Below are 13,291 nucleotides of genomic sequence, written 5' to 3' on the forward strand. Positions count from 1 at the left end.
TGCATGGTAAGTCAGGCTATCTCGGTGAGTGAATGATCAGATGATCAGTCGAGTAGGTGCTCTACGAAACAAAGCTTGGTGAGATCAAGATATATGGCCCCAGGCTAAGTTTGCGAGATACACCTATGCAAGTCGAGAGTGAGCATATGCTTGTCGTAGTTATGGGTCTATAGTTCATCAAAAGGTTAGTTCTTTGTTAGTTGAGGACTCCACGGTTTTTCGTGTTTAGATTTTACCTAAGTTGCATTCTTGTTATCTTTATTACTTTGTGCTTAAGAGATAGAGATGGGTTGATCTGCATGTGTCTGATAGTAGTTGTTATATTTGAGCTAGTTGAAGTTTTCTATATGATAAGTTAAGTAGCAAGCACCCGTAAATAAAGGTACACGTCTCTTCTGTTGTTAGCACCGTGAGTAATGGTGCCCGTAGGTAGAATATTTTTCTGTTATATGTTTTCAGTTGAGATTATATTCTCGTAAGCCTCTTCGCCTAGTCAAGCTCGACTCAAGCCTAGGGGGCTTGTGTATTAGACAGGAATGCTCGGGACCTCGACCCAAGTAGGGGTCGACCCAGGAAAGGTAATTAAGATAAAAGATAAAGAGATATTTTTTTATCTATTGTGATATTATTCTGAAGATGAAAGATATAATTGTTATTGTTTAAATCTGTTCTCATATTATTTTGAAGATAAAGAGACATTTTATCTCTTGTGATAATATGCAAGTTTTTTTTTTTTTTTATCAGCAATAATATGCAAGTTAGTTATATATTAATTAATACATATTAGTTAGAACTCATGAATTAACCATACTTTTTCATAGCAACTACCTTTTCAAACAAACTGCCACAGATGTAGGAGTGAGTTGCTTCAAGAATTGGTTGAGATATGCAGAGCATTACCCATAACCTTAACAAAGCAACAACATCCTCATTAGGGATGACAATGCGAACTGGCCCACCCTACGTAGAATATGAGGGCTAATTTTATTGGTCCGCCCCCATAAGGGTTGACCCGCATATTTTTTATTTAAAATAATGAAAAATGAAATTTTAATATAAATTTTGAATAAATTTAATTTTTTTCTATTTAGATGAATTAGGTAAATGGTTTGACAATTTTATTTTCACTAAACATGCACAGTAAGATATGAGTAAAATTTATGGAATGTGAAATTTAGAGACTGTCGAGGTTATAGAATCTAGAAGTTAAATTTATGTTTTAAATTGTACAATATTTCAGATTACACGATCCAAAATACAAATTGGTATTCTACATTGTAGAATTTGGAATGGACAACTTTAGAATTTGTTAGAATATGAGACTACATGAAGAAAATATGAAGGTGCGGAAAGAAATTTATAGACTTTTAAGTTATACAGGTTATGCGGACCAACCCGCCTCATCCCACACTTGACCCACACAGAATGCGGGTTATGTGGAGCGGACCTAAACGGGCTAGTGGGTGGACTAGGCAGTCAAGCTCGCGTTTTTCTTAGCGGATCGCGAACCTGCCTACACGGCTCACCAGCTTTGCCATCCTTAATCCTCATCATTAAGCTTTCCCATCAGCAACACAATTATCAACCCAAATAGGTTGATTTTTGACAAGCTAAAACCAATTCAAATGGTCCATAGAAGTTAAAATCGCATTTAAAAAAATATAGTACCTAAATTTCATTAAAGGCAACACAATAGCGTGAAAGCCTGTCACCACTATTTGAAGGGAAAAAGTCTGCAATTTCACCATTGGGTAGTTAGAAATTGATAGTACATGGATTTTTAAACTTATACTTTGATAATAAATACGAACACAAAAAACACAAAACTCGGCAATAAGTTGTCATAAAGCACAATAAGATAGTTTTACCTAGTCTACTTCTCTTGCTTTTCGTAATGTTTAACTTCTCAAGCAAATTGGGGGCAAGGAGTATTATCCTGTGAAACAAAATCCTAAAAAGCTACAATTTCTATTCAATGCAAAAACAAAAACGACAACATTATCAAATTGAAATACATTACCCTATCGTAATCAAAGCCATTCCAAATATGTTGATTATCTTGAATAATGTAATCCGGAGTGCTACCAGGAATAAAAAGGAACAACGTGAGCGAAAGAGAAAACAAAATTGCTATATCAACAATAGGGATCATTCGACGAGTCTAGAAGAAGTCCTGACTGAGAATATCGTCTTTGTTTTTGGTGACAACATCGTCATTGAGCACAACGCGCGATAAAGATGTGTTGGGAGGTCTAGATTCGAGAGGGATCTGGAAGTAAGAAACAATAGAAGAAGTGGTAGAAGATGGTTGGTTGAGAGGAATGAGGAAAATTGATGTGAGTTGATTTTAGGATTGCACATTTTTTGGGTTTCACTTTGTTTTTTATTTATTTAAATAGAATATGGTGATAAACTCAAAGAAGATTGTCATTGGACACGAACTTAAGTAAGTGTGAAAGTTCTTTTCTAGAGAGAAAAATAGAAAACACAATATAAGGTGATGACGATGATGAGGAGGTGCGAAATTAAGAACAAAAAAAAAGAAAGCAAATATAATAGATGAATCGAATTATAAATGAAAAAAAGGAAAAACATAAAAAAATGGAAGAAGAGTAGCACAAAGGAGGAAAGGAAATGATGAAAAAATGAAGAAAGCTTCCAAGATAAGTGGTGAAGAGTCGCCACTTGAGGTGCACTAATCTCAAGATAAGAGCCAAGAACAATTTAGGAGACAAATCTCACTAATCACTCAAGTAGAGTTTCTCTTCGTAATTCAAATTCAAGTGTGCATTACATGAGGCAAGACACCCTATTTATAAGAGATGGGTGCCTTGGTGGGCAAGATGAGAGGAGAGAGGAAAAGGGAAAGGAAAGGGGCGACCTAGGGGTTGACTCTAGGTCAATGTCGCCGCCTTAGGCCTAGTTTCTAAAAGCTAGATTAAAAACCTTAATCTTAGGTGCACTTGTCATGAAATGTAGTCTTGGCACAAGCCCAAAGTGTTGAAGATGGTTGCTGCCCCTTCAAGACATGTGTTTGATGAAGCCATTTGTGTACATTTCATGTATAGTTGTATTTGCTTTAAGAACGTCTTAGGTATAGGTTAGAGGTTGTTTAAGAGTAAGCTTTTTGCTGGGTAACTCACCTCTTAACCCCTGACCATGTGATAAGATCAAGCACAAATTTTTTAAAACTGTTTTTCACATGTTTTGCAAAAAACACCTTTACTGCATAAAAATAAATCTGTTATTTTCTAAATAAACAGATTCTTTTTTAAACTGATGCATTGACTAAGGCTTTTGAAAATCAGGTTTTGTGCATCAAGTATTTTGACTAAGTCTTCTCTCTTTCAAAAAGACTGTGTTTCAATAGTTAAGTCTTTTTTGTTATCGTTTTGAAAAATAAATCTGTTCATCTGTAAATGAATAGATTTTTTTTAATCTGGTGCCATGTTTATCTTAAACGGTTTTTTCGTTTTGTTCTTGCACCAGAATGGTTGACTGAGTCTCCTTCACATAACAAATTCTCTAACTAACTGCTTTTGAAAATAAATATGTTCATTTTATTTTCAATCTATTCTTTTTATAACAGCTTTAACTGTTTTTTGAAAATCTGTTATAAGTTGTTTTTCTATAAAAAGAAAACTTGTTCCTGCGTTTAGATAAGAATCATACATTTGAGAAAATAAGTTTTACATCAGAGAATTAAGGATTTACAGAGAATTAGCATGTGTTTTTAAAAGATTTCAAAAATCAAAAGTGTGCTTATTCTTGTTTGGTTCTAAGGCTTGGTGAGAGGTGCTGCTACTGTTTGAGCAATCTGTTCTACTGGTCTAAGGCAGATTTCTGCATCCTCTATCAGGTGTATTCGTTTCATATTTCTTTTGTTGTAAAAGTGTGATTGTAAACTCTTCTTGATAGGGTTTCTTAAAGAGTGTGTGTGCTGAAATAGTGTTTTTCAGCAAGTGTGCCAAGTTTATTGTAGGGTTCAAGAACAGTGGTTGTGTAAGTGTGTTTGGTACATTTTGTTTAGTAGATTTCACCTTGGATTAGGTGAGACTGGATGTAGCTCATTTGAGTGAACCAGTATAACTGTTGTGTGTTCATTTCTCTTCATCCCTGCACTCGAATCCTTGCTTATCTGTTAATCTGCCAGAAATTGAATTTGTTTAATTAAAAATAAATCTGTTCTTTCTGGGCTTAAAAACAGTGTCAAAATAAATCTGTTCATTTCCAAATAAATCGATTTATTTTCTGTGTACTGTGATAAAATCTGATTTTGCGCGAAACTTTTAAAAGGTCAATTCACCCCCTCCCCCCTCTTGAACTTTGACACTATTGAACCCAACACAAAATATACTAAGTGTACCCTACTCTAGCTTATTATTCTATTTGGACCCCCACAGTGAGCTCAATTTATTTATATAAACTTGTCTTGTGAAAAAACTAGAAAAGAAGAACATCTGATATTCTGGTTTATATTTGATTCTTTTTCTGTTGATGCTCTCTTGAGGTTTGGTGGGGCCTGGTCTTGTATGCTGAGATGACTAACTTAATTGTGAAGTGTTTGTTGTGTCCTTAGTCATCTGCTTGTTGAGGTGGTTTGTATCAGAAACCCATGAGAAAATCATCTCGAAGGAAAAAGGTAGCGTACACGTGTCTTCTTGGATTTTTTAGAGTTGAGGTTTCAACTTCGAAGGGCACGAACACGAGTGGGTGTGACCAGACGAACACAAGTCTTCTTGGATTTTTTGGATTCTTGGAGTTGAAAGGGCGCGATTTGGGACATATAGGTTTTGGAAGGCTTTTCATGTATTCGAATGAGGTTTTTCAGGTTTTGGAACGTGTTTAGGTTGGAGCGTGTTGAAATCAATAGAGTCAGGTGAAATTGGCCAAATTGGCCAAGTAGAATAGTTAAGTTATATGATATATTAAATGCAACATCTAATAAATGTGGTCTTAATTACCTATGATTTAAAAAATGTAACCTAAAATATTATTTAAAACACCTACAATTTAAAAAAATGTAACCTAAAATGTTATTAAAAGCACATACACTTTAAAAAATATTACCTAAAGTACTCATAATATTTTAATGTTGGTCTACCTTTTATAACATGTTGCTTGAAATAAATAAGCAACATTTTTTCTAAATATTTTGAGCAAAAAGAAAGTAAACCTTACCACGCAATAATAAAAGAAACTGTTGCTTACAGCTAGAACATTTTTTTAATTGTTGTCCTGACCTAAAATAAAAAATAGTACAGTACATTTCTTTTAGTTATAAATAATAAAGTGTCGGTATAATTTTAACCATTTATTAGTCTTTCTTAAACATAATATTGCATTCATTATCATATAATTAAATAGATTATGTACTAAGTAGATTATGTTTGAGACTATCTCTATAGCTAAATAAGTATTTGTCCAATACCAATGATCTTTCCTTCTTTTTTTATTTTTGCCAAACCTTATTGTTCGTCCTTTTCTTGAGTCCTTTGAACCTAGATCTTCTCCCTAATTCAAGTATTTAGATTTTTTTTTTCTTTAATTACTCTTTGAATAAACAGTCTATTAAAAGTTATTTACTTGTTTTCAGTGATTACATAATAATTTGTTAACTTTCAATTTAAATTATTTGTCTATAAATTATACGATATAAGTTTCAAATGTTCATATTTTTTACAAAATAATGACCGGTTATTACTTTGTGAGTGCATACACGTGTGTATATACATGTATAATGCTTTAAAAATGAAGTTAATATGATACTCGGTAAACATATCATGTAAGAGTTGTGCCCAATATTTAATCACTACTTTATTATTTGCATTTAGCAATCTAAAAATTCACCATTACTTTCCCTTCATTTCGCATCATCTTTTCCCCTCATGATCTGTAATTCTTTCCGATGACTTTTTTGCTAACACAATTCACAACCCCTTTTCACTCAATGCTACAATTTCATAACCCTTTTTCTGATTTTAACAACAAAATCGATGATTTTATGTATGCATGAAAGATTTTAATTATACCACACCGGTTATATAGTTCTTCTTTGAGCTTCGAAGATTCAATACTTGACCTACACGACTTTCATCAAGATATTGGAGCAAATTTTTGTGAGAGTGGAAGTGAAATGATTTAGGATCTATGAAGTCTTGGCCACGAAAATCCATGTGATTCTTTTATTGTCTCTTGTGTTTTGTCTTTCAGAGTTTCCATTCCATTTTTCAGATGGGGATGTGGGTAATATGCGAACCCCGAGCATGATATATTGAACAAGTTAGTTCCACTAAAGCTATCTTTATATTATGAAACTTATGGATATTATGTTAAGAGTTTCTTACATGTTAGATTCATCTTATAAAGTCAATTGAATCGCACAAAATTTCAATTGATATTGCTACATGCTTTTGCTTTGATTAAGCGGGTAAGGGTAGATAAAATCAATTATTTAGGGTTCATGTTGTAAGAAGGAAATGCACAAGTGACTTGGTTTTTATATAGGTTAAATTAGACAAAGCTTTAGTCTTTCATTGAAGATTATTTCCACTTTAGTAATAGCAAATTGAGTTAAAACATGTTTTAATATAATTTAAGTTGTTTGGGTGTTTAACCAATTGGAATCTAATTTCAATTTCAACTATTTATTGAATGCACTCTATCCTCTAAAGAAAGACACACTTAGTTAATTAACAAGCAAGGAAAAAAAGTTTATTTTTTTATTAAACAATCACAATTTTTTTTATTGATAAATAATAAATTAAATTAAATAGAGTATTTGAGAGTCATGTACAAAAGAAAAGAAGAGAAACTAGATCCTTTATACCCAAAAAGTTCTAAGCCAGGCCAATGCTATACTGTGTAACATTCCAAAAAAATATCTTATTTTCAAAGTAGTTCTTGATATAAGCTTGTACATAAGTACATTACAGAGTAACCAAAAAACATATGCTCTAAAGATACCGACTGCAGAATACAATTCCAAGACCCTGAATAGTTAAAGAGAATCTACTTTTCTCAAAGACTGGCTTATACACTGGATATAATGAAGCATGTGCCTTAAACAATCACAATGATATTTATAAATTCACGTTCAACATTAGACATGCAGAGTCACAGGAGAAAAATAGATATGTCATGATGAATTTCATATATATTATGAAGGAATTTTCTTATCGACACAACCAGGAACATGCAATTTTAACATATTACTTTTTTGTCATTATATTCTAGAAGAGACTCATGATTAACAATCTTTTAAAGATATTTTTTCAATACAAGGCACCTCATAATGAGTTTCAACTTATCACTTTGATTTTAAAAGTCGAATGCCATTTTTAAATTCTTCGTATGCTTGAATTAGTCTTGTGGAATACTTTTTATAGAGTTATTTTTGTGAAACCAGGGACTATGAGCTAGAGATATACTTGTTTCCAAGCTTATACTTGACTAGATTCAGAATGCTTGTTTCCAGGTAAGGGCTTTGTTGATTCAATTTCTACCATGTCTTGATTGTATTTGCAAGCTCAATTGTGTGGCTAGAATGTGCAAACATGCAACCAAGAACAAGTGTAGGAGATGGCAGTCGGGTATGTACCTCAAGTATACCTAGTAACTCTTGCGGTGGGTCTGAACAAGATGACCTAGACTCATTTCGTGATGTGTACATATGGGGTGAGGTTCTGTCAAATGGGGTTTCACCTGATGGGATAGCAACTCAAGTTCCTTCTCAGATAGATGTGTTGATTCCTAAGCCTTTAGAGTCAAATGTTATTCTAGATGTTTGCCACATTGCAACTGGTGCACACCACATTGCTGTAGTAACTAAGCAAGGACATGTTTTTACATGGGGAAAAGAATCAGGGGGAAGACTTGGTCATGGAATTGATAACGATTTTGTCTCCCCCCGTGAAGTTAAGTTTCTTGAAGATATTGATTTTGACTTTGTTGCATGTGGAGAGTATCACACAGGAGTTATATCTAAATGCTATGAACTTTATACATGGGGTGATGGAGCACATAATGTTGGACTTCTTGGACATGGTTCTGAGGCTAGCCATTGGATGCCAAAAATGGTCAATGGCCCTTTAGAAGGAGTTGAAGTTGTGTCTGTTGCATGTGGCACATGGCATTCGGCATTGGCTACCTCAGATGGAAAACTTTTTACCTTTGGTGATGGGGCATTCGGTGTCTTGGGCCATGGAGATCAAGAGAGTGTGTGGTATCCAAAAGAAGTAGAACTTTTGAGTGGACTAAAGACTGTTAAGGTTGCATGTGGAGTTTGGCACACAGCAGCTATTATAGAGGTTGAATTTCCATCTGGTTCAAATGCTTCATCTGGGAAGCTTTTCACCTGGGGTGATGGTGATAAACATTGTTTGGGTCATGGAAACAAAGAAACATACCTTCAACCTACCTGTGTTGCTCCACTTGTGGAATATAATTTCCAGCAAGTTGCATGTGGGCACACAATGACTATTGCTCTCACTACATCTGGTCATATATTTGCCATGGGAGGCACAGAACATGGTCAATTAGGAAATCCTGTGTCCATTGGAAAAATACCTACTCTAGTCCAAGATAAGTTGCTTGGTGAAACTGTTGAGGAAATATCATGTGGAGCACATCATGTCGTTGCCTTGACCAAAAAAGGTGAACTATATACATGGGGAATGGGTGCCAATGGAAGATTAGGGCATGGAGATGTAGAAGATAGGAAATCTCCTACATTGGTGATAGCCTTGAAAGATAGGACTATAGAAAACATCTCATGTGGCTCTAACTTTACATCGTGTATATGCATCCATAAATGGGTCTCTGGAGCTGATCAAGCTCTTTGCTCTGGTTGTCGACAAGCATTTGGTATAACAAGAAAAAGACATAATTGTCACCACTGTGGTTTGGTCTTTTGTCATGCTTGTAGTACTAAAAGGGCATTCAAAACAGCATTGACTGCAACACCAGAAAAACTTCATCGCGTGTGTGATAATTGTTATGTGAAGCTTAAAGTTTTTGATGAAAATGATTCTTCCAAGTTAGAAAAAAAGGCTACTACTACTCATAACTCCATAAATGAAAAGGAAAAATCAAACCAAGGAGCAATAGTAAGATCTGCAAGAACTCTCTTAACTCCTATAACTGAACCAGTGAAATACCTTGAAATAAAGAATAATAATCCTGAAAGTAATGATGATTCTACATCCTTTGTACGAGCTTCTCTAGTTCCATCTCTGGTGCAATTGAAAGATGTTGCATTTCCAAGTTCACTTAGTTCTTTTCAAAGTATTTTAAAGCCTATTATACCACCTAGTCCGCCACAAACTCCGCCACAAACTCCGCCGCGAACTCCGACCTCACATACCCTTTCGGGACCCGTATTCACAAACACAGTGAGACAAATCGCTCCTCGTCCTGCCAGTTCTAGATTTTTAGGAAGTCTTAACGAAAATTTAAGAAGGTCAAATACTATTTTGAATCAAGAAGTTTCAAAGTTACAGAAACAGGTAACTTCAATATTGTTGTAAATACTATAAATCGTGCCCTTTGTTGTTGGAAAAATGTACTTTGTCCTTACTAACAAGTTTAGAATATTCTCTCTTTAGATTCAAAGTTTAAGGGAAAAAAGTGACATGCAAGATCTGGAAATCAAGAGGCTTAACAAAAAGGCTACGGAAGCTTTTGCCCTTGCTGCAGTGGAATCTTCTAATCACAGAGTAACAAAAGAATTTGTTGAATCTACTGTGTTTCAGGTATCTACATTCTATATTTTAGGATCATAGGTCAATTTTATTAGCATATATAAAATGAATAAATAATATATATAGTGGGACAAGGTTAATATATATATATATATATATATATATATATATATATATATATATATATATATATATATATATATATATATATATATATATCACCCTGAAGTGGTCTTATTTAATTTCATTGCTATTTGCTGATAAAAAAAAATATATATATATATCATATATATATTTTGTTACTACTAAACTAAAGGCAAATAGTTTGAATATAAATTATTTTTTGCTTGTATTAAAAATATTGAATTTAATATACTAAAAAAATGAATGTTTTATTTTAATCATCTAAAGGAGTTAGTATTAAGAGTGATAGTGGATTTAGTTTTAAGTAAAGTCTTATATTTAAAATTTGTTAATAAAAAATAATATAAATGAAAGATTTCAATAGGGTAGTTAAAAAATTAGTCATCTTCATTAAAATATTTTGTAAAAAAACTTTGATAAGATACTCTTATACATTTACATACATATATAGGAAAAAATAGATGCAAAATAAAACTTTAATTATTTTTAATCAAGCCTTCTAACAACCCTCATGTACTTGAATTTATATTTTTATCTTAATTAAATGGAAACACGGATAAAATTTTAATTTTTCAGTAGTAGGAATAAGTTTTTTTTTTATAATTAATGAAATTTTATTTTTTTAATAAAAAAAATTCTTATGTGGACTAGCCCGCGGGTTACTTCTTATGAGTGAAATGAGCCCACATTCCTAAAGTTGGGTGGACCGTTCGCATTGTCACTCTTATTATTAATATTTTAAGAAAATATAATGTAAGGAATAAAGTAATGATAATAGGTTTAATATGAAGGAAAATAATGTCAAGAATATTTTCATATTTCCTCGTATATTTTTATTTTTCTTTAGATTATAAATAAAAGTTTAATGTCTGTGGCAATGACATAATTCTTGTAATCCATTTTTATAATATAAAAGTTTGATGAGTTATTTTCCAGGTTAAAAGGCTTGAAATATGAATTGATAATTCATATTATTATATTAAATTTTCATGAAAGCTTTGGTCCCAAAACTTCTATACACAGCCTGTTTATGACAGGAAAATATCAAATGAAAAAAAATATAAATTAATATTTATTATTGTTCAATGAAGTTATCTAAATTTCTTGTCTTTGGTTTTGTTTAGATGAAGGAAATGACTGACAATTTGCCTAGAGAAATTTCAGAAAGTCGGAATTTGAGAAATGTACTTATTCGAGTTAAAGATTTTCTTAAAAAAACTTCAGAATCTGAAATATGTTCATCACCAAAGTTGGAGATTAAGCCAAAAATTGCATCTGATATACCTCCCTCAAATAATGACTCTTCCAAATTACAAGCTGAAGAAAATGTGGATGCTACAGAAGCCAAACCTAGTGAAGATGAACTTGAAAAAAGTAAAAGATCAAACTTAGAGCCTAAGCAACAAAATGTGGATCATGATGAAGAAAGAAATAAATCAAAGTTGAACTCTATACAACAAAATAAACCTACTTCAGATACCAGCACTTCCAACATGCATGAACACGAACTAGATGAAAGGGTTCATGCCATAGAAGTTAACCATTGTGAAGATAGAGGAAACTCTCTCAGAGAAAGTGATGAACCAACAAAGTCAGAAATTGAACACCAAAATGCACCTCGTTCAATTTCCTCAGCTAGTGATGTTTCTGAAATGTCAGATGATAATAGAGTAGAGGAGAATGTTAAGGTTGCAGGAGTTGATGAATCTCAGGAACAAGAACATGTCTTTCAAAATTGTATTGGTTCGTATGCTTCTACTATTGGTAAAACAATGCCTTCAGAAAACTCCAACAAGGGTTCAAGATCTTCACGACACGGAAAACAGGGAGAAGTACAAGTTATTGAAAAATTTGATCGTGGAGTTTATGTGATTCTCATGTTACAGTCTGATGGTACCAAAAAATTTAAACGAGTTAAATTCAGGTAAGTTACATCTTTCAATTTTTATTTCAGTTTGGTTTTGGTATATACTTTTTCAAAAGAGTCCCTAAATTTCATAAAATTAGTTGTATATTGATCTCAATATAGGAATATTTTTCTAAAATTCAATTAGGGATGATTATGCACATAAAATATATATACCTTTTGCCATATATATGGTTTCAATTGGTAACACGCAAATGGAAATTTAAGTTGTCTATTTTTTTTTTTTATATTTCTGGGTAATATACATTTAAGATGGAGAAACTTTGATTATTATTACCTTGGATGGAACATGTTTACTCCATTTCTTTTATCAATGTTTTCATTTGATTATTTCCATGTTAAAATTGAAACTTTGATTATTATTACCTTGGATGGAACTTATTTTATCAATGTTTTTGATCATTTGATTACTTTATTTTAATTTTTTTTATCAGTTTGAGTTCTGAAGAAATTGTTCAAAGTTATTTATTATTATTTTTTCTATGTTACCTTTATGTATTATTTAGTTTTTAAATAATTAAGACAAGCATTTATTTTGTTAAATTAAGAGAAAAAAGGTAAAATAGAAAACTCCATTGCACAATTATTTTCTTAGATTTAATAAGTAATGTTTAGTCTAATTCACTATTAAATTAGATAAAACTATTAAACGTTAAATTACTAGAAGATGATAGTTTTAGATAACATGTTGACACTATTTAAATAATGCAATTGATCATATAAAAGAAAATAATTATTGATGTTTTATTTTGTTTTTTGTCTCCAATATATTTTGTTTTTGTCTTTTTTCTTTAACATTTTTCCTTTTACTGTTTTTTTTTCAATTATTTGGATGCAGTAAAAGAAGGTTCACTGAAAATCAAGCAGAAAAATGGTGGAACGTAAACAAAGGTAGGGTTCTTAGGAAATATAGTCCAACAGATAAAAGTATAACAATTGGTCCATCTAATGTCACATCACATGTTAAAGAAATTATTGAGACACCTCCTTCCTCTATAGTTTAGTCACTACTATCGACAAAGAAATTTATAACCATTGTTATTAACTTAGTGTTTAGTAATTGTTAATTAGATTATTTTCATATTTTTAAATTCATTTAAATTTTAAATCAAATTTAAGATAAAACTAAAATAACTTATAATTTACAAAAAGAAAACAAGTTTTATAGAAAATAAGTACCAGAAGAACAAAGATTTAATAAAATGGGACTATACTTATTTTTAAGCAATCTCAGCTAATTTCAATGCTTCCCATTAACGACTAAATGCTCTCCTACAATCAAAGGTTGTAAGTTACAATTCACTCTAACTTAAGTGACAATATACATCCAAATTAGTTACATTATTTGCTACCATTATAAGAATATGTAGACTTAAAATTATTCATTGGACATTGCAAATTGTCATGTTAGTATTGTTTTCAAACTTATCAATTATTCAATTATAAACTTTAAATAATTGCGTAGATTCTAAAGTTAAATTAGCTATATTTAACTTTTTTTTATCATAATGAATTCTAC

The 13,291-nt window shown here is 31.8% G+C and overlaps 1 protein-coding gene across 1 annotated transcript in view; it reads left to right on the forward strand.

Annotated features, from left to right (window-relative positions):
• LOC137814137 (PH, RCC1 and FYVE domains-containing protein 1-like) overlaps window positions 1-12,776 on the forward strand; it is a 36,629-nt gene extending 23,853 nt beyond the window's left edge. The window contains exons 3-8 of the mRNA XM_068616717.1: window positions 7,409-7,477; window positions 7,529-9,506; window positions 9,606-9,752; window positions 10,970-11,173; window positions 11,525-11,769; window positions 12,611-12,776. Coding sequence (XP_068472818.1) covers window positions 7,409-7,477; window positions 7,529-9,506; window positions 9,606-9,752; window positions 10,970-11,173; window positions 11,525-11,769; window positions 12,611-12,776 — 2,809 coding nt within the window. The remainder of the gene's footprint in view (window positions 1-7,408; window positions 7,478-7,528; window positions 9,507-9,605; window positions 9,753-10,969; window positions 11,174-11,524; window positions 11,770-12,610) is intronic.
• The last annotated feature ends 515 nt before the right edge of the window (window positions 12,777-13,291 follow it).

This window comes from Phaseolus vulgaris, chromosome 10, assembly GCF_000499845.2.
Source record: "Phaseolus vulgaris cultivar G19833 chromosome 10, P. vulgaris v2.0, whole genome shotgun sequence".
Taxonomy (NCBI): domain Eukaryota; kingdom Viridiplantae; phylum Streptophyta; class Magnoliopsida; order Fabales; family Fabaceae; genus Phaseolus; species Phaseolus vulgaris.